Source organism: Grus americana, chromosome 8, assembly GCF_028858705.1.
Source record: "Grus americana isolate bGruAme1 chromosome 8, bGruAme1.mat, whole genome shotgun sequence".
Lineage (NCBI taxonomy): Eukaryota > Metazoa > Chordata > Aves > Gruiformes > Gruidae > Grus > Grus americana.
The window spans coordinates 16,787,382-16,809,508 of record NC_072859.1 but is presented as its reverse complement, the minus strand read 5'-3'; the positions used below and the strand labels follow the sequence as shown (position 1 = coordinate 16,809,508).

General features: G+C 40.8%; 1 protein-coding gene across 4 annotated transcripts in view; it reads left to right on the top strand.

The window, feature by feature from the left end:
• The first annotated feature begins 310 nt into the window (after positions 1 to 310).
• The window catches only part of SLC44A3 (solute carrier family 44 member 3), a 43,161-nt gene continuing 21,344 nt past the window's right edge, over positions 311 to 22,127 (top strand). The window contains exons 1-10 of one of the 4 annotated variants that reach the window (XM_054833158.1): positions 311 to 947; positions 1,244 to 1,351; positions 3,866 to 4,008; positions 4,597 to 4,733; positions 6,100 to 6,193; positions 8,673 to 8,842; positions 9,383 to 9,472; positions 10,116 to 10,240; positions 11,195 to 11,381; positions 19,520 to 19,685. In XM_054833158.1, coding sequence (XP_054689133.1) covers positions 921 to 947; positions 1,244 to 1,351; positions 3,866 to 4,008; positions 4,597 to 4,733; positions 6,100 to 6,193; positions 8,673 to 8,842; positions 9,383 to 9,472; positions 10,116 to 10,240; positions 11,195 to 11,381; positions 19,520 to 19,685 — 1,247 coding nt within the window. In that variant the 5' untranslated portion in view covers positions 311 to 920. Of the gene's footprint in view, positions 948 to 1,013; positions 1,155 to 1,243; positions 1,352 to 3,865; positions 4,009 to 4,596; positions 4,734 to 6,099; positions 6,194 to 8,672; positions 8,843 to 9,382; positions 9,473 to 10,115; positions 10,241 to 11,194; positions 11,382 to 19,519; positions 19,686 to 22,127 lie in introns of those variants that run through there. The other 3 variants (XM_054833156.1, XM_054833155.1, XM_054833157.1) reach the window with 3 other exon arrangements.

Here is a 22,127-nt window from a genome sequence, read left to right as displayed (position 1 = left end):
ATGGACATCAATGAGAGGTAATTATGGTCTAACACAACATGTCAGTATAATGTAACTGTACAAACAACAAACAAACAACAGCTGAGAAGGATCTATGACTAACTGTAATGCAGCCACAATAGCCAGACGGTATCAGTATCAGTTGGCTTTACACAATGAAACAGCCCACATTTTGTACTACAATAACAAATCTACAGTTATTCCCATAAATAATTAACAGTGAAAAATAAACCTCCACTCTGGCGAGTGCCCATTTGTAAACTTGCGGCTGAGAACGCCCTGCAGGCTTACCCCGTCCCTCCCTCTGGGCGCTGCCCCCAGCCCCGCGGCGAGGAGGGCCCTCGCCCAGCCCGGGCAGCCCCTCGGCGTCCCTGTGCCCCGGGAGCGGAGAGGCCGCCAGCCGCCCGGGGCCCGTCCCGACGGCTACAGTGCGTGAGACAGCTGTCCCCGGGCGCGGCTTGCCCCAGCCAAAGCAACTCGTCCGACTGTCAGGGAAGTTAGTTAATTGCTCGAATGTAGAGCGGGCGAGCTCCGCCCGCGCTTCTACAGAGCGCCTGCCGTCCCCCGGCCCAGCCGGCCGCCGACGCTTGAGCTTTGGGCAGAGACATGCCGTTTCTTCCCGCAAACGCAGCTGCCCAGCGGGGCCACGGCCCGCCCGCCGTGCGACTCCGGGAGAGGCCGTCGGGACGGGGCTGGCAGTGCCCGGCCACAGCGGCAGGAGGAGCTGCCGGCGGTGCCACCGCCCGGCCGGGGCGCTGCTCCCGGGCGGGCCCGGTCCCGCGGCGCACACGGCGGGCGCTGGTGCAGTCCCGTAACCAGCGTCGCCACGGCACGGTCGCCGAGCTCGCTGCTCCCCAAGGCCCTCCTGCAGCCCCCGCGCAGCCCGGCGGCGCAGCCGGCCCTGCCCGGCAGGCGGGAGCATGGAGCGGCGCGGGGGCCGGCAGCAGGTGAGCGCCGGAACGGAGCGGTACCCGGCGCAGCGGGAGAAGGGGGAGAACAAGTTGGGCCCGTGGCGGCGCCCGGGCCTGCCCCGGGCAGTGCGGGGCTGCGGGCGGGTGCGGGGTGGCGTGCAGTGGCGGTGTACTACGCTATGGACGAACTGCGCAACAGTTTCGGTTAGAGAGCTACCAGATGTTTGGCGTTTTAAGTACTAGGTTGTGCTCTTTCAGAAATCTCAGATGTTTGAAACTTGATTCTAATTTCACAGGAAGTTTGAGTGTTTCTTTTCTTTGTTTCACTTTAGGATTTCGGAGACAGTGTTTCTGAACTACGAGAATGGAGACCAGTCATTTACAGAAAGTGCACAGACACTGTCTGGTTGCTCCTCTTCTTTCTTTTCTGGACTGGTTTGGTAAGCATGCTTCTTTCTGAAAGAAAAATCAGCTCCAAAGTTAATGGGGTTCTGCACAGTAGTATACTAGATCTAAACTGAAATTATCATGAGGACAGGATTGCACTGGGACAGAACTGACCTTTGTGGTGGTGCAGTGCTTTATTGCTGTGTCTGTTACGCAGACTTTTAAGTTCTGACCGTATGCTTTAGATGCCATGTATACACAGGGCCGGGCTATTTAGAATTTGCTTTTTTGTAGTGACTGAGCTCTGATTTCTACTTATTCATTGCAGTCTTGTTTTCTTGCAACATGTCTGTGTGATGTTATATCATTATCACGTTATATCATTATAGTCATTATCTTTCCTGTGCTTAGAACAGCATGCAAGCTTTTGGGAACAGGTTTTGTCTTTCTTAAGTATGAATGTTTTTTCATGATATGTCTGAGGTTACTCAGGATTCTTGTTAATAAGCTATTAATCAGTTTTCGGTTCAGTTCTTAATAACTCTTTTAATGGAAGCTAATGCAGATAAATACATACACATTTTGAACACTGCATAAGCTGAAGCTGGACTTTGTGAACAGGATAGGTTTTTTTACATGCTGTCTTATGCTTGGTCCTTTGATCAGTGGAGGGAATGCCAAAAATGAAACCTGTCAAATGGTGAGGATTTAGGATTTTTCTTTGTTTTCTCTCACTGTTTTTATTGCTCAGTTTCTGTGAAATAGTTTATTGCATACATGTATTTATTTTCTTTTGTTTCATCTTATTTTTAGAATGTGAAAAAAATTTTGGTGACACTGATTAGTTCACATGGTGAAAAAAATTGAAACCATGTTAGTAACTCTGTGGAAATGTGTATCACTGGCATGTATAGACACACCCCTCTAGCAGTCATACCGCCATTTATTACTTAACAATATTTATGGCTTGTCTCTAGCATTCAGCACTTTAAAAAAAAAATAAATTCATGTATACACAGTATTTGCTGTACTGATGGCAATGGATCTGTAACATCCATCTTTAGAAGGAATGCCAGAGTTTTTCTGAAAGCATATTTCAGGTTGAGTTACACCACCAGTTAATTTCTCCTTTTTCTTCTGAGAACAATTTCATTATTAAAAAAAGATTGCTATGTAAATAAACTAGATCTGAAAATATTTTGTTATTGTAACAAATATTACAGAAGTAGTATGTCAGCTTTAACTGTACAGTCTCTATAAAGATCTCCATATTGAGATGGCATTAACATACGTCATAATTTAAAAAAAAAGTTATTTAACTAGTTAGACTGCAAGCATATAAGCGAAAATGAGACTACATTGGGATCTAAGGAAGCATGTACGTACATGTTTGTGTATGAGACTCAGTTTTTGCCCAGATTCCATCTTTAGTCACAAATGTTAAAAGTAAAATTACAAATAAAGGCTCTAAACCCTTTAAGAAAGCAGTTGTGCTGGATCTGATAAGTGCAATCTGTCTCCAGCAGAGCTGATACTCAGCACAGTAGTTGTGGTTAATGTGGGACTGACATGACTTGCTGCTGCCAGCAGTTGGCAGGTAGCCATAGAGCTTAGTGTATTGTCCTTGGTGTGTGTGAAATGTGGTTTTTACCCCACGGGACAGAGAAGATGATTGAATCACTGAGTTCTTCAATAGCTGGAGTACTGTAAATAAGCCTTTGGGTAAAGTCGTGTCTGGGACTTCACCGACTTCCCCGAAGAAGAATTACTGCTTCTTGGCACTTGGACAGGTTCTTCTCAAGGGGCGTTTCGGCCCTCATGGGGTACGTAAGCAGGGTTTAATCTGCATTCCTAGGCAGAGTGTCTTATATTGACTAAGGGTTGCTGCTACTTGCCCAACGGGGGTGCTTAGCTGCCCCTGGGGTTTACAGGGAGCTGATCTGCTGCGGCTTTGATCGACAGCAGAGCATCTAAAAGATCAGTGTAGTGTCACTTAAGTCCACAGCATGGCGCGCTCCAGGTTTTTCACATGTGTTAGAGAATGCATCTTCTTGAAATTTTGGGTAACCTGCATTTTAATTATACTTCATGTGTTTAAAATATACCTCTGATTAAATTCACTAGCAGCTGCAAAGGCTCAACATTTCAGCAGCTATATTTCCCAGGTGTGTCTTGAAGGGCACCCTGAAAAACCAGAAGCAGTGAGCACACGTGAAAAATTACCATTTGAGTGACCTTGCTTAGTGACACACATAAACTTTGGTAGAGGCAGTGTTTAGCACCTTACTACTGCTTTCCTGTTATTTTAATCAGGACTCCTATCTTTCTTCTCCTGTGATACTCCACTTAATTTATATACTTTCAGCAAGAGATGATGGAAAGCTCTAAGGAGGTAATAGGGCTAAACTTGTCTGTATGACTTGCTCTGGCCTTGTGCAGAGGGGTGAATTTCAAATTTAACTGTTTTGCATCTGCAAGACAAAAATGCATGGGTTAAAAGGAGTATTTATTGAATGGGAGGGAAAAACTATTGTAGCATGATTTCACATTAAAAAATATTTTAACAGATGTTTATAACTGGCTATGCTGTGATGGCTGGTGCTGCAGAAAGACTTGTGCTTGGATATGACAGCTTCGGCAACATATGTGGTAGGAAGAACGCTCCTGTAAAAGGGGCACCCCTTTCTGGACAGGACATGACTAATAAAAAGTAAGTATGTCAGATAATGTCTAAATAAATCAAATGTTTGAAAATTTAATAAGATATACGTCTTCTAGTAGTCATACATATATCTGTATACACACATGCTTATATTAAAAGGCAAAGAAAGGTGTAAGAATGGTGCAAAAACAGTGAGTGAAACTAAAAGGCTGAGATAGAATTTGAAGATGTGCTACATCGTTATGCTTTATGCTGGCTTCTTCTTAAGGAAGATCTTAAACAGGACTTTGGCCAAACCAGCAGTCATTCTATATGGCAAATCTTTGTACTTAAGGAATTTGCATGTTAAATTTCCCAGTCATTCTGTCAACTCCCATGAACTAGTCCTTGTAGAATGGCACCCACCTTGGCAGCTTCTGATGCCATTTAAGAACATAAAATGAAGTGTAAAAATGTAGGATATTCTCAAATTGCTTCTTAACTTCTGACTTCAGACTCCATTTTTTTCCATTAAATGTGGAAAAAGAGTTCATTAGCTTTGTAGTGCTTTAAAAAGGTGGAAAGAAGGCTCAGAATTTAAACCTATAAAACCCACAAATCTTGTTTTTTGAAAAGAGGATCTTTTTTTCTTTCTAGGTATGTGTTCTTTCTGAATTCATGCAGCCTGGAAATGCAGAGCCTCAAAATCAGTTCACTTTCCTTGTGCGTGTCTAGTTGTCCACAAGAGCAACTCAACTCTTTGGAAGACCTCCAGAGTTTTGCAAGGAATAATGGTGTGCAACAGGGCATATGAATATCTTAGTGTGTCTGTAGAACAGCTGAGCAGCTTTCACTTTGTTATTTTTATGTTTGCTACAGTAGGGAGTCATTTCTTACCATTAATTTCCTGAGCAGTTCATGGCAACAGAAAAGGAAATGTCTTGTTTCTGCTTTATTTCAAAGCCATAGTTTCTAGAACTGTTACAGCTCTCTTATGCAAATTTAAAAGTTGTTGATTAATTCTTGCACAATGCTGAGATTATCCAGCAGAAAACTGGCTGCTGAGAATTAACTGGTGTAGTTTGGTAGAGGTGCCAGTAGGTGAACAGAGCTCATACGCTATTTGAGAAGCCTGTGCAACTGCTTCTGTTAAATTTAGTTAAAACTATGGTGGAATTACTAATTCCAGAGATACACAAGTGTTTTTATCCTTTTAGACGTCAGATCCCAAAGTTTACTATTCCACATATAATTTTTTAAATTTTATTCTGGTGTTCAAGATGAATATAATGTCAGAAGTAGCTATTGTGCAAAAGAGGCAGCTCCAGTTCATTCAGGTCCAACATGTAAATAAAATAACTTGTAGCCTAACCCTTATTCCGTCGGGTGTGCGTAAACTGCAGACCATGTGAATATTAATGGCTTTTTTTTTTTGGAGGTCAGAATTCTATTCTTTTTTGTTTTGTTTGGCAAGGATTGTTAATTAAATTGACAACATTTGTCTTAGTTTCGTTTTGGGATATTTTGCCATCATTTGGTATGTACAGAAAGTTGTAAACACCCGTGATAGTATGTAAATATTTTCAGTATAACTGAATATAGTTGCATGAAATTCTGTCTACATGCTAAAACTGCTTGCATGTTTATCTCAAGGGAGAGGGCAGTATTGCATTTGAAATGGCTTGAATGCATCCAGCCTTTTTTTCCCAGAAGCATTATATAATGGAGCAGAGCATTATTAGCTGAGTACCTGGTAGTATCTAGCCTGAGGCCCAGAAAATGTTACCTTTCTGGATAGATATATATTCTGTTCTAAATCATGAGGGGCCTAGTTCTAGTGTAGCTGTAGGTTTTTCTGTTATCATATCTTAATGAGTAACAGTTTAGAGCCGAAGTATCGCACTGTGGAACAAATAGCATGCCTGACCTCCAGGAAGATCAGTAAATGGTAATTATAGTTAAGTCTAGAAGGCAAATCATGTGCAGAGGTTGCTTTAGATTTGCCCAATTAACTAATTTGTTATTTACATTCCCACTGGAATATCAGGGCTGAATATGGCCTGCTGAGGGATCAGAGCAGAAGTGTAAACATAACTGATAATGTGTTTTTCTCTAAAACTTTAACTAATATTAAGTTACCTTTTTTTTTTTCCTTCTTAGGTTCTTGTCTTTGTGTTTACAACCTGAATATTTCCAGTTACACACTAAATCCAAAGGCAGCTGAGCTGTGTCCCACACTGCCAGTTCCACCGAGGTAAGAATTACTAGTACTTTATGACACCCTTGAGTCCAGATAGCTTCTTAAGGGTTGTTACTTCCTCACATTTTGTATTTGACTTGGTATTTCACAGTCAGAATGGTTTTGCTTTGTTTATTTGTTTTTGTACATGTATCCTTACGAGTTCTCGTGTGTATCTGTGAACCTGGCAGTGACCTGTCCCACAGAATGAACAAGGACTGCATTCCCTCTATTCCTCTACCCTTTAGAGAATTTTTCTCTCCAAATCAGGAGAAAAACACTCCTTATGAGGAGCAGCTTACCTCCTGCACAGACTTTTGCCCTCTCCCTCAATGCCAAGGAAGAGGAGCTGTGGTCTTGTGCCTTCCTTGCTGTCCTGAACCAGAAATTTCCGTCAGAATTAATTCATAGCCAGTTGGCGTTAAGCACAGGTCTGTGGATGGCATTGTCTTTAACATTTGGCATTTGTAAGTCAAAGTCCTTAAACCCATGATTTTAAACTCCACTATGTCATGAAAATAGAACAAAGAATTGGAATCTGCATGTTTGCAGAGCTAAGTCATCTGCTCTGAACAAGAGAAAACAGTGGAAAAATGCAAAGAGAAGAGAGCAGGAACCACATAAAAACATTACATACAGCAGATCAAAGGAGAGCATGAAAAATGATGAAAAAATATGGCATGTTCTACTTATTTCTTTGACTTTTTAGGCTTTTTTCTGTTTGGCAAGGAACTCAGCAAAGTTATTAATCTTGCATAGTAATGTTTCACAGTAGAAGCAAAGCTGGTCAGAGAAGTTTTTAACTGTTGATAAATAAACCTCCTCTTTTTAGGTATAGAATCATAGAATGGTTTGGGTTGGAAGGGACCTTAAAGATCATCTAGTTCCAACCCCCCTGCCACAGGCAGGGACACCCTCCACTAGACCACGTTGCCCAAAGCCCCATCCAACCTGGCCTTGAACACTTCCAGGGAGGGGGTATCCACAGCTTCTCTGGGCAACCTGTTCCAGTGCCTCACCACCCTCACAGTAAAGAATTTCTTTCTAACATCTAATCTAAATCGACCCTCCTTCAGCTTAAACCCATTACCCCTTGTCCTGTCACTACACTCCCTGATAAACAGTCCCTCACCATCTTTCCTCTGGGCCCCCTTTAGATACTGGAAAGCTGCAATTAGATCTCCCCAGAGCCTTCCCTTCTCCAGGCTGAACAATCTCAACTCTCTCAGCCTGTCCTCATAGGAGAGGTGCTCCAGCCCTCTGATCAGCTTCGTGGCCCTCCTCTGGACTCACTGCAACAGCTCCATGTCTCTCCTGTACTGGGGCCCCCAGAGCTGGATGCAGTACTCCAGGTGGGCTCTCACAAGAGCAGAGTAGAGGGGCAGGATCACCTCCTTTGACCTGCTGGTCACACTGCTTTTGATGCAGCCCAGGACACGGTTGGCTTTCTGGGCTGCGAGTGCACGCTGCTGGCTCATGTTGAGCTTCTTGTCAATCAATACCCCCAAGTCCTTCTCCTCAGGGCTGCTTTCAATCCATTCCTCGCCCAGCCTATAGTCGTGCTTGGGATTGCGCCGACCCACGTGCAGGACCTTGCACTTGGCCTTGTTGAACTTCATGCAGTTTGCACGGGCCCACCTCTCCAGCCTGTCAAGGTCCCTCTGGATGGCATCCCTTCCCTCCAGTGTGTCGACCACACCACACAGCTTGGTGTCATCGGCAAACTTGCTGAGGGTGCACTCGATCCCATTGTCCGTGTTGCCGACAAAGATGTTGAACAGTGCTGGTCCCAGTACCGACCCCTGAGGAACATATGACTATGTCTTTGACTGTTGTAGTACAGCATTGCCAAAGTGCGACAATAAATATATTCAAGAAGCTTGGCTGGGAGTGCCAAACAATTTCATATGTAAATATTTGGTGGTGTTAATTGTACCTTACAAACATTGTTTTGATGTGGCTTTTAGAATGCTTAAGTATCATAAAAACAATGCAAAGTGTTTGTGGTCTAGAATTATCTACAACGTAGCTTACAGCTACGTTAACATGAGTTTAGGTTTTATGTAAACAAATAGGAGCAAAGCAAGTGAAGCCATACTAGAATGGGAATGGGAGCTACGTGCTGATGGTGATTGAGATACGTGTTAATTTTTTCTCCCAGGTTTATCTTGAATGGATGTTCTGGTACAATGCACAGGCATGATGCTGCTAGGAGTTTATTTTGCAGATGAAACATAAAAGTACCATTAGTAACAGACCACTCCCGTGCCCAGTGCCCTGCTGTGTCAGACTCCATGTGCAAGGTCTCCTCCTGGGCAGGGAGGATGCCTGCCAGGTTACAGATCAGATTGGTGGGCTGTGGCTGCAAAACTCTGTTGAGGATGCTGGTAGGGTACTGCAGAGGGCTTGAAAGAGGATAGTGGAATGGATCTCTGTGGATTTGAAACTGTCCAGTAATTAACATTTTTTACCATCTTTGTTTTTAACCTTCCAGTAAATCTTTTCCATTATTTAATCGATGTGTTCCACAAAATCCTGAATGCTATTCCAAATATGCATCTGTCTTAATAAGTATGGTTAATGAAATGGATGTCTTTCACCGAATTCTGGGTGGAATATTGACAGGAAAAGATACTGTGATAGGACTGAGTGTCCTTGCACTAGGTAAGGTTATAAATAAAAAACAAAGAATAATATTCAATCAAAATGTGAGGTTTCAAATGATTCTATTAACTTTATGTTTTTAATTTAAAAGTGGTCTTTTTCATATTTTCTGGGCAGAGTTGTTTTCAAGAAAGAGCAATTGTGTTTTATCAGGAGGTATTTAATAGACTAATGAAACACACCTCTATGAAATAACAGATTCTGTGTTCCTTGATATGATCATACACCTCATTTCAGAGGACTGTAAGAAAATGTTGATGATCAGCATGAACATTTTAACTTAAATCTTATACAAAATGCTATTGAAAAGCTAATAATTCCCAAGGTGAAATATTTCAGTTATAAGCTCATTATTAGTAAGTTATAGGTAACTGTGTGTTTTAAATGTTAAAAATATTGCCAGCTCTACTAAATGCTGTTGCTTTTGAGACCACTGTTTAAAAGCCCAAATTCTGCAAGAACCTTAAATTTATCTTTAAAGTAAATAAGAGTTAAATGGGTTGTAACACTGATAATAAACTAACTTACTTTATTTTTCAGCCTTCTCTTTTATACTGGTTTTAGCCTTCAGATTCATTCGGCCACTTCTGGTCCATACTTTGATTGCACTGGTTGTATTTGGTTTGTTATGTAAGTATACTTACCTTTTAGCATATGCTTAGTTAAATGGGTCATCTCACTGAACTGAAGGAGAGGCAGCTGAAGAAACAGCTATCCTTTTTCTCCATGGCCATCTTCAGTAACCTTAAGCTTACCACAGCCATTTCCAAGCTGAGCCCTGCTTGCCTTTTGGTGCCAAGGTCTGGCTGTGCTGTTTCAGCTGCTGAGTGTTAGGATGATGATGATTTTTATTTTTTTTGGCAGATGAATGCAGTTATGAAAATGCTACTGTTGCAAAGTTTAGTGAAGTTTTACACTGACTGCTTTAGAAAGGGAGAACTACAGGAATGTGTCCAGCTAAAGCTTATCATTCCATGAAAGTTAGCTTTGTATTTCCTCAATGAAATTACGTGCCTGAGCTTTAGAATAACTGCAAGAAAACCAAATGTTCTGCTGTGGTTTTACCTCAGACTAACAGACCATTATGTGAATTTTCTCTGTGTTCATTGATACTGCGCCTCTCTACTAGGCAGCAGTATTCCTGAGCTGGGCTTGGGTTAGGCAGAAGGACGAGAGACTCTCAAGGGAGGCCAGGCAGACATCAGCCTGCCCCCAGCAGTGTGCTGCAGCCTGGGGAGTGCTGCCTGCCTTCATGCTATTCTTTTCTACTCAGTTGTCTCAGGTGTTCTCTGGTGGCTCTATTATGACTACAGGAACGATCCCAGCACTGAACTGGAAACAGAAAAGGAAAATGTAAAATTTCTACTTGGATATGCTATCTTCTCAACAGTAGTTACTGTAAGTAGCATTTTACCCTAAGCAACAACAGAGGACATAATTTGAAAATTTGAATGACAGTGGTTTGCAACAGTAAAAATAATTCCTCATTCCTTTCAGATTTGAAAATGAGAAACAATTATAAGATATGGTTACACTCATTTAAATAGTTTTATATCTTCCTTGAGAAATTTGTCAGCACGAGGCTCCGCCACACTTCAGCCCTGTACAAACAGTGTTAGCACTGGTGGTATAGAAATGCAAGAATTATGTTCCCTCCCCACTCTTCTCTGCATCATCCATCTGAAGAATCATGTTGAATGAACAGAGGGTCACTGGCTTGATATGAATGTGAGATCTGTGGATTCCAACCTCTCTTTTAATTGCCATTCATAGTTCCTTGTCATATACAAAGAACTGAGGATACTGTGGAATTTTTGACTTGGGGTTTTGTTGGGTTTTTTTACTTTGGGGAAAAAAATATTTAAATGAGGTTTCACTTTATGTCTGCTTTGCTTCCATACATACACAGCTCTCAAATTAGTTTGGTTGTGCTGCTGTCCTTTCTGCAGTAAAGGACTGGTCCTCCCGCCATTGCGAACAGTGGCAAGCTGACCTGAGTGTAGAGTCCATGCCATACAGGGTACATGAAAGGAATGTGTAGCATGTAACGTACATTTGTGTTTGCTGTAAAGCAAAACAGACTGTTTCCATTGGGTCAGTTACAGTTTTGAGTCCTATTTTGTTTCAAAATAACAGTAGTAATGATTTCAGAAAAGCAGATTTTAATCCACAGGCTCTTTGAGAACATAGGCAGCGTCTTAGAAAGCTTTTCCTGCGTGCAGTAAGTTTGTGTAAAATGTCTTGCTGTCATGTCTTTTTGAAATCTGTAACCCCTGATCCCACATTTGACAACCCTGCTACTTTTCTTAAGGAAAAAGACCCAACAATGTGTCTTTTTATTTCCTGTAACAGGTTGTTCTGCTTTCCATTATACTTGTACTAAGAAAGAGGCTTCCGTTCACTGTGCAACTCTTTCGAATTGTTGGTAAAATCATTGGCAGAATACCTTTCCTCCTGTTCCAACCCCTCTGGACCTTTCTGATTCTCATTGTGTTCTGGGTAGTTTGGGTTGCTGTACTACTTAGCTTAGGAACTGCAGGTAAGTATGTGCTTTCCATGTTTTTGGATAAATGCTATCTGTTTCCCAAGTTCAGTTCTTAAATATGGGACCTCTTGGTGTCAGTGTACAAAATGTGGGCTAGCGTTGTTACTCTTTCCTTTTTTTGTTTTTTTTTTTTTTTTCCCTGACTCGTTGAAGTCTTCAACATTGCCATAGTTCTGTGAGTCATAGCACTACAGAAGAGAGATTTTTGCTCCTATATGTGGACTTTAGTTTCGTTCTTTCTCAGTTATTTAACTTATTAATGGATTGTGGTAGATACAATATATGTTTGATGTATTTAAATGAAGAAAGTAACAGAAGCGAGGAGAGAGCTTGTGGTGTAGTTGTTATGAAATGGGAATGTTAATCTTTTCTGACTATAAACAATGTCCACTTGTCATGGAGACAGAATGTTGTTTCTGAGCAGTAGTTCAGTCACAACTGCTATGATTATTTAGACTGGTACAACAATATTTGGATTAATCCAGAGGTTCTTGCAGTTGTAGGGGAGGTCCTCTGTAGAAATAGTCAATCACTATGAAAGATCTGCAAGATACAGAGTATGAGGTCTGTCACTGATTGAACTGGAGTGATTTGGATGCTTGCCTTGGCATCACACCATCCAAGGGAGGGGCAGGTGGTTCTTCCATACACCATCACCCAAAGAAGGGAAGCTAAACTCTGTGTAGCTCTAGGGATAACTTCTTATGCAGACATCAACCTTTGTACATAGGAAGCATTATTATTTGGGGTTAGGTGGAGGTTTGTTTTGGGTTTGGTTTTTTTTTTCCATTTTAAATTTCTAGGGCTACTACTAGGAGTCAGTTGTTGTCCTTTAAGTTGGAGCTGATGCAGAATTGATGTGAATAGAGACAGTTGTTTGTTATTCCCAGATTTATTCATGGGTTTTCTATTTTCTGAATTTTGGCAGTGGTTTCTGTGTGGAAAACCAAATGCAGCCTAGCTCCTCAAATGCTTATGTGTTACCATTTTATCTTGCATTTCCACCACCCCTTGAGACAGCGGCTGCAGTAACTCCTCTATACAGGCTTACAGATCCCTGCTAGGCCAGAAAAGCCTCTGACCTTTCTGTAGCTGAGCCTATTTGGCAAAACTGGCAGAATTCCCCACCTCCATGGGCCAGGTACCTCACTACTCTTCCATCACAACTGCTTCCATCTCAGTCTCACCCTGTTAGTTCTGGCTCTGTACAAGACCCACTTCACTTGTAACATGAGAGTCTGTCTGAGTCCATGCTGGCATTGTAAATCACTCACCCATTGCTTAGGCTAGGCTAGGATCAGTTTCCCTGCAGCTTTCATTGGAGAGTCATACAGGCTTGCAAGGGTTTCTCTGTTTCTGCCGCCTTTTCCCCAGTAGCTCATGACTGTCAGAAATGACTGCTTGAAGCACTTACCTGGCTGATAACCTGCTTCTCCTGCAAAAGGGTCAGACCTAGGAGGGCCAACGTGCGGTCTTTTTGTGAGTTGTTCCTGGCTGACTAAATAGTCAAGCAGATTCACTTTGCTTTAGGTGTCATGAATGTTCCTTCTCCACACTCCTCTGAGTTGACTTTTCCCTTTACAGAGTCAGCGTTATGTGCTAGACACGCCTTTGTGTGGTTGTTAGCTTTTCTGCGAAATCTTCATCCCATTTATGCATGTATCAGCCAGGCAGCGGTAATTCTCAAACTGTCCCTGTGGGGTACCTTATCACTGGTTCAGACCAGTCCTTTATAGAAAGGAGCATCTCCTGAGCTATCAACCAACTGTTCATTTCATGCACCTGCTTGGATCAGATGCAATTTATGATTAACTATAGTAAATCTAGTAGCAGCTAAACAAAATAAATGATAACACACAGATTTGCTAAATATGTAATTAACAATAACTATTAGAGGAAGTATTACATCCTTGATGTTAAGCTGAGCTGGCCCATTACCCACAGGAAAATTCACTGGTACTCCTAATATGCACACATAAGAATGTGAAGCTTGCCCTTGTTAAATCTAAATTTAGAAAATGCCAGCTGAGTCTGTTGTATTCCAAAGCTTTTGGAAATGCAGCAATCATTAGAAGAGTAGAAACGTTTTAGCTCACATGACAGAAACAGCTTGATGATAAGTGCAGAATGAGATTTTAGTCAGGTATTTCCTTGATGCTTTTACAGACTTTGCAGGAAAGTAGTGGCTTGCACATTATACCCGAAAGCAAATTCCACATGTATTCACAGTGGACAACTGCCTTTGAGAGGCTTTTTATGCTTTTTCCATGTTGTGCCATTTTCCTTCATTGGTTATATTCTCTGTTTCCTGCTAGACATTTCTATTCAACCTTTTTTTTCTTTTTTCCTGCCTGCTTGGAGAGTAGGATTCAAACAGTTTGTGACCTACTGTTGCATTCATAGTGGAGCACACGTCTCTTGGCTCAAAGGTGTTTTATTTTTTGTCTTCTCCCTAGCATAATAGGAATGTTGATTTGTCCAGCGAGTGATACAAGCAGTACAGTACAGAAGGCAGCATAACCTTGCTGCACAGTAGAGCAACGTTAAAGTTTCTAGGATGCTCTCAGTTTGGAAAGACTAACTTTTTGCAGATTTTGCATAAGAAGGGAAGGTCATTTCCAGGCACTTAACTGTCAATGTATTGCTCATCTGAGGAATCTAGTAAAAGATACGTTTTTACTGAAATAGTCTGCCAGGATATTTTTAGTGTAGATGTGAATCATTGTAAGATTTTTCTGTTAACAGTTACCATGTTAATATTTAGAAGAGGATATGCATTTGATAAATAATCCAAACCAATTCTAAGTTGCAGCCTAAGCATGAATGCCACTCTACATATTCGATTATTTTTCTGGTTAAAACTTGATTCTATTAATTTTATAATTCGTATTTGTAACTATTCTTTTTGTTAAGCTGTTTATGTTAAACGTTGGCTGTTGTTATCCAACAGGCGTAAAGGGACTTCTTAGCAAAGTCCAGGGGCCGAGGTATTTATGTAAATAACATGTAAATGACCTGCAGCAGCCTCAGTGCCCGCTAGGTGCTGATAAAGTAATGTAAGAAAGTTTCTTCTGAATCTGTTCAGTTGTTTACAGCTGCTCTGATTACTGAGTAACTCCTCCTGAGAGGAGTTCGAAGACAGCAAAGGCAGTTTTAGCCTTTTAATGATCTGGGAGGTTGTGAAGGATTGTTTTATGCAGCTGTTAGGTTGAGGAGATTTGTCGTGGTGGCACAGGAGGTTGGTATCAGCGAGAAGTGTGATAGTTGTTTGGATTTCCAGTCCCATGCTCCACCTCATATTTGTTTTCTCAAAACTTGGAAAAATGAACAGTAGGCTAAATTTGGTATTGAGAATGTTCCTTTATTTTCAACCCAAATATGGCTCCTCTGAAATGCTGCCTTTTAAAGCAGCTCACAGCGACGTAGCTCATTGGGGGTTGTTTTGCTGTTCTAAGATGACTAGTACTTCCACATCCTGTAAAAGTAAATAAATATAGTACTGTATGGTTAATAATGCATTGGCAGAACAGCTTTGTATTTTCTACTAGTTTTCTTCAATCGTCCTGTAAGTGGAAGACACTTCTTTTGCTTTTTGAGTTTTGGGGACTTTTTGCAACAGCTGAGAGTACTTCTCTGAAGATCTCCCATGATATGCTCTCTTTGAGCCATTTGTTTTCTATGTTGACAAGTAGTTGCCTAGCCAAGATTCAGTTTGTAAAATACAGATGGTGGTTTTCTTGGTTTTCACACTTTGACTTTTTATTCTCACAGACAGATTTTCTGGGGCTATGGAGACTATCTTTTAAATGCAAATATACCGAGAAGGCTGAAAAAAAATGAAATGTTTACAAAGACACTAGTCTTTTGTCTAATACAGAGAGATGGGCAAGTGAAATTGGCTTGCTGCTGTGCTGCACCTGTTGTTAACATTTTCCTTGAATCTTCACTAGTTATATAATATTTATAGCATCTCTGCACCTTACAGCTCTGGAGCACTTGAAACTCGCTTCAGCTGTGTTGCACCTGATTGTTATGTGACCATGCAGGCACCTTATTTACATCCCCTCCAAAAGTTAGTGTTACTCTGAGAAAAGACTAACTTCTTGGGAGCTATAGAAAACTATAGCCCACACTTGGAAAGTTACTTACGCACATGACTAACTTGAAACACATGGATAATCCTATTAAAATCAGTGAGACTACTTAGACATTTTAAGGTAGGCACCTGCTTAAGTACCTTGGTAATTCAGAATCTGTAAGAGCAGCAGAGACTGAGTGAATTCCAGACCTAGAAAACTAGGAGAAATGCCAGACTCCAGGAGACTTGAGACAGTACAAACAGTGGCACCAGTTAAAACCATTAGCTGGCTAGGAATGGAATTCAGCTGTGCTTTGGAAAAGCTGATAGGTCTTAGGGTCATTGAGTCTTATTGTTTGCTAATTTGTGTGGCATTCACTGCAGAACTGAAGTGGCCATGTGGCACACCAAAGCATGTCTTTCAACTTTCCAGCATGCAGAAGCTATGAAGTCCACATGGCATAAAGACTATGCATGTAATATAGGATGAGAAAGTGGTGTGAGTTTTTCGTGTGATGAAGGTGCATCCTACAGGCAAGTGAGCAATAAAGCTGCCACATAAAGCTGTGCAGTAGCAAAACCAGCAATAAAAGTGTATTTCCTGCAAGGTTCTTGACATTCCAATTACAGGCAGCTAGCTTAGCTGTAAATACCACTACATGGGAAAAAAGCTAAATAAAATAAGACAATAAATTTTGTTGCAGGAAGCATGAAGGTTCAGTGTATGATGCCAGAACCTTTCCTCACTTAGCAGTGGGAGGGCGCATCATATTTTCATGTTAACAGGAACTGATAAACAGACTCTCAGTATTTTCTGGTCAGTGGTTCTTTGTTTCCGATAAGGGAATTGCTGAACTAGACTTCCCAGGAATTTTCATCCCTTACAACAGCCGGCTGCTCTAGGCATCAGCAAAACCTTGCAGCAACAGTTGCCAAATAAGAGCAGCTGACATAAGTCTGAAAGTACCAAAATGTAGCTGATAATACTGCATGTGCACACTGACTTCAGTATCGTTGCATTGCTGTGTTGACATAATGGTGCAGCACTGGGCTGCAGAATCAGATGGAGAAACTCTTCTGAATTCTGCTACAAACACTTGTGCTTTTTTGCATTGTTAACAACACTTCTTTGAAGTATTTGCAGCAGATCAACATTTGTACTGATCAGAGGTTTTCAGATTCATTGATTCAGCTGTAGGGACTGCTGTTCTTTACTGACTTCTTAATGTTATCACTAACAGTGTATAGTACACCAGAAAGATTTGTGATTATGTAGTTGGAGTAAAATTTCTGTTGCAAATTAAACCATATTTCAGGGCTTTGTTAAGAAAGTTTAGCTTGTGTGAACAGATAGATCACTGTGGAGCAATGAGGAAAATGGCATATACTTTTCTCCACAGGGTATCTAGGAAAGCTTTAAAGTTTATCTGTGCTACTAAAATATACGAAAAACAGCATTGCATGTAATTCAGTCAGACACAGATATTTACATTGGTTAACAGATTTCTTTGAGATAACAAAACCAATTTACTGTACCTAGACAGCAAAGTGATCAATGGTGAACTCACAGGTGGATGTGCCTGATTTCAATGCAGCTGTGCACATGCACATGTATAAGGTTGGCCAGGAAACAAAAAGCCATTACTGTTGTTACTGCAGGTGGTTATTTCAGTAGGCTGGTAAAAAGCAAACAGTTTACCATACATACATTTGTCAGTCTTCATGACAAAACTACAGAAGCAAAGCCTGAAATGTGCCTTTTTTGGAAAAGAAATGTTGAGATGGATTGTATGGTGGAAAATGTGCTTAATTCTGCTACCAAATGGCATAATGTCTTTGCATAAAAATGGGGAGGTAGGAGACCTTCTTGTACCTCATTGACCCTTCATTTGCATAAGTTCCCTCTGTAAGGGCTATAGGCTATGGTTAGTGAGCATATTTGGCTAGTTGTCTGTGCTGCAGGGAAACAGCAGTCTATAGCCTCTGGAAGAGGTATGGGAGATGAAAAATTCCTTGAATTCAGAACAAGAAGGAATGGTATAGCACATAGCTTATTTTAATGTGCCAAAGTAAATTAATCTATCCTGCAAAATTCCCCTTAAAAAACCCAAACAATCAAACAAACCAAAAAACTCCAAACAAAAAAAGCTTTTGCATCCAAACTTAAAACCACGGAGGCAGGTAATGGGGAGGAATGACTGAGAGCTTGTGAGAAGAGATCTGAGATACAAGTAATAGCTTTTTCACACCATCAAGTATCTTGCATTGCACAAGCTTAAAATACACTTGAATATAATGGAAATAATGGAAAATAAAATAGCTAGACCATATGTCTCTGTGTCCGCTTCAGCAAAGGCTGCCTTGAAGAACAAGTCTGATGCAGTACCTACAAGCTCCTCCTTGAGGCCAGCTGTACTGTGTTGATGGATACAAGTCTTGATAACAAGAGTGCCGAGAATAAGATTGACTCAGCTCTGGGAACAATGCTTAGTTTGTAGGCTGTAAATCTATTCATAGACTTACTCTTTTGTTTTGCCCTTGAATAGTGCGTAGCTCTTCTCTGAGCATCTAAGAGGGGTGAGTTTCTTGTAGTGCTAATGTTGTAGGAGTAAAATAATTCAATTTATTTTATGCAGATACATATTTAAGCTAATGATACAATAATTATGGACCCATGTAGCATTTTTTGATCCTTTCAAAGCACTTTACAATGATTTTGCTGTGCTACTATGAGGTAGATGAATATTTTTTATAATTTACAGACAAATGGACCTTGATTCTGAAGACTTACAAAGCTTGTCTAAACCTGATGGTATTGCTGAGAACAAATCTTTATTGTTTCTACTTGTAGCTATTCTTGAGTAAGAACTCTGTGGCTATAGAAAAATAGGACAGAAGTGAACCATTTCATAGATAGTTTTGTATTCTGTGGTAGTTTTGAACTTGAAGGCGATGTGCTGTCCTGTGGGAGAACATGAAGTATTAAAGCTTAAATTGTAGTGTTGCTCTAGCAGTAATAGGCAATTCTATGTTTCACTTTGTTATTTCTTTCATGGAGTTAGAATAAGAAACTACTCACCTCTAGAGATCATTTTATTCTGTGAACATGTTTATGGTTATAATCTTAAGGCTTGGTGAACTATAAAATGGCAGGTTATGATTTAGAGACCTTTCACTAGGAACAAATGTCCCAACGCCATTATCCCCTGACTAGACTTCAGAGTCAAGTGGCATAAATAGGATTGCATAGAGAAAGGTCTGATTGCTAAGTTACCTGAGTTACCCCACCTTTTGTGAAAAGCCGTCTATTGAATATGGAGTAAATTCTTTGTTATTAACAGAAGTGGAGGCAATTTTTTTTTTAGCTTGAATAAGTCAATTTGTAAATGTTCCTGAATACAGTAGGAACATGGGAGCATATACTACCATACAGGTGTCTACTTTTTTTTTTTTTTGAGAGGCTGCCTTTACGTGTCTGTGTTTTGCACAAAGATTGCAAAGTATGGAGAACAGAAAACTAGTTGCCATGGTTCTAATTAGTAATAATAATTAAAATAATAATTTCACTGTTGCAATAGTACATTATGCATCCTTAATGTTTTTCTGCAGTCTTTCTCTTTTGCTTCTTACAGAAAAAGTCTAAATCATTTAATAACTAACTATGACTTTATTTCAAATTTGAATTAAGAAAATTAAGATTTCATTTACTTCTGAAGAGTTTGATTAGTCAAATCTTGAGTAAAGTTTTCTCAGAAATCTATGCTAATTTGTAGCTGTGTTCTTGACTTTATTGGCAGCTGTGTCTCAATCCCAATTTAAATCCAAGCTTTTGCTTTTTGTAAGATTTTTATCTTTCAAAATTCTATTTAAATTACAAAATTTTGTCTGACTTTGTTAGAATGGATAGAATTAAATAGTACCTGAATTTATTTTTTAATTTTATTGAAGAAAAGTTAAGAAAAAGGGTACAAAAGCACTTACATGTACTTTTTTTCTTCTTTTTTTTTCTTGCCTGGTGTGTTATAATAATACAGTGGTGTAATCCCAACTCCAGGTACTGCACAGACTACTTCAGGAGGACAAGTAGAATACAGAGCTCTGTCTGGAATTTGCTACATGGCATGGTATCATTTCATTGGCCTTATCTGGACTAGTGAATTCATTCTTGCCTGTCAGCAAATGACGATTGCTGGGGCGGTGGTTACTTGTTACTTCAACAGGTGAGTGCAGAATCCCCCCCCCCATATAGTTTTGGGGATTTTCCAGCATTTAATTTCAATCTTTTTCTAAGCAAAATAGTCTCAGACTGCAATTCATGTCAATATCTCAGAACCCAATTTAATATAGAATAATGTTGCTTGATGCAAGATCTTGAGTAAGATTTTACAATGTGTATTATATTAATGTGGCTCACCCCTACTGCTGGAGTTACCAGACCAAACTGAGCCTTAAAAGAAGCCAGTAGAGCTCAGCTGACTCTGGTGAAATTGGCATTCATAAGGCACAAGCTGCATTTGACCCTTTTCCAGGAGACTGCATTAGCTCCAAATGGAGATGCAATATATAGCTCCTCAGTAATTTCATGTATTCAGTTGAACTCTTCCTAAGTGTTCATCCCTGCTCTGGGTTTCCATTTGTTCTGACTGCATAAATGCCTAGTCTGCTACTCTTTTTTTCATTCTATGCAGATATTTTCAGTTAACTGTAAATGCTTTAACACCACTGTTAAGAATTTAGAGATGTGCAAAACAAATTTTCTTGAATTTTATATTACCTTGAAATGTAAATGTGGAGGAAATGAGGAAGAATCTCTACTTTTCATGAGTTATACTGTTTTTTAGACTTGCAATATTGTAAAATGAAATTACATTGGTTTCATGCACTGGAGCAGTGCTATCTTGTCATGGCAGGGGAAGATACAAATCTCACAGTACATTGTTGAGTTTTTTGACAATAAAGAGAGTCGTATCCTGAAAACATTTTTCCTCATAAGTATTTTATGAGCTCTCTCACCCTCATTGCTCTGTTCTTCTATGCCCTGTGGTGAGATTTTCTGATCTGTGGAAAATCTCTGATATTTTAAGGCATTTCTTCATTTTGTATTAGAGAATAGGATGATAATCTCAATTTGTTGGCAAATTAGCCCTTGAGGAAGGTGATGTGAGAGTGAATTGGGGAGCCTGGCAGGAGAGGGACTGGGGACCCTGGAGCGCTGGCCGCAGCTGCCCAGGACTGTTGGGCTCAGGCAGCTGGGAAGGGAGGCTTCTCCAAAACCTAGGTAGCAGATTTTTGTTGATGGTATCTAGTATGTATCCCTGGATGTCTCAGTTGCTGATAGAAAGGCCTCCTGCCGAAAGGTTTCCAAGTGGTCTGTTCCCCTCTGCCCAGCAGAGACAGCAGCACAGGCCCTGCTTGCAGGAGCAACTCTGTAAGGATTTCCTGCTCCAGCCAAAGCAGCAAAGCTAGAAGACCTGGTAAAGCCAGTGCCCACCATTGTTTTAAGTGATGTTTTGTCATCCTATCCAAAAAGCCAAGGCAAGGCAGTTTAACGTGTATCAGGAGCCTGTCTCTGCTAGGATTCTCTATGCAGCCAACAGACGTGCCACTGAACTGGTGCTAGTAGAACAGCAGGTAAAACCTAAATTGTTGCTTTTTAAAAGGTTGAGATCTGTAGAGTGACACAGTCCCACGCTACTAATTTACATGCCGTGACAGGACGTGAAACGGGAGGAGCTTGCATTTCTTATGTCATCTCCTTTTTCCTATTGAAGCTCTACCCACAAGTAACTAGCATAGCTGTGGTTCGGTGGGTAATGGGCTACTCATTTTTTTGAAGCAAATTTATGTACCTCAAGCTTTAGCAATTGATTCAGCTTTAGCAGCTGAATGCCGAGGTGCTAAGGGTTCATTTAGATTGGCTTGCTTGAGAAAGCAAAGGGAAGAAAAGCAGTTTCACTGACTTACTGGGTTGTGCGCTGCAGTGCATTTTGGTATGATACGCCATCTAAATCCCCAAGGCAAAGACACTGTCCATATCTTCACACAGAGCAGGGAAGCACCTGTAGAAACTGCTGTGATGACATTTACTGCTCTGTCAGGGTCTTCCGCTTTCCAGCTATTTTTTACTGCTGCAGGAACTGGCCACAGAGTACAGAAGGTTCCTGCACCCAATTGTATTGAAATCATTTTGTACATCTACTGTCGAGCCCTCCCCTTTCTTGCCAGGTGACATGTACTGTGTTGAGAGAGTTGTGCTTGGAAGGGGAAATGCGATTTTTCTGTGGTGGTGATCCCTCTTCCTGGCCTTTAGGCTGTCAGCACAGATCTGCAGAGACACAGAGCAGTGCAGGAATGGGGAGAGGATGGTTAGCTGCAAGAGCAGTTGCACCATCAAGGGCAAGGGTTATCTCAAGCTGTTCCAGCAATTCTGAGTTTGTCTGCTGTATGTTTTTAATGTATTCCCTGGGGCAGCATCACAAAGGCATGTCACAAGAGTTTGTTTATGATACCTCACAGAGAGGCTTTCTTCTTTTCTTGTAAGTGCTCCGAGGAAATGGCACAGCCTTTCCCTGCGGAAATCTCCTTTCACAGCACACGCAGCAATGTGCTGCATGGCCAGCAGCCACTGTGGGGTTGCAAATGGGAAAGATGGGCTCATTTTA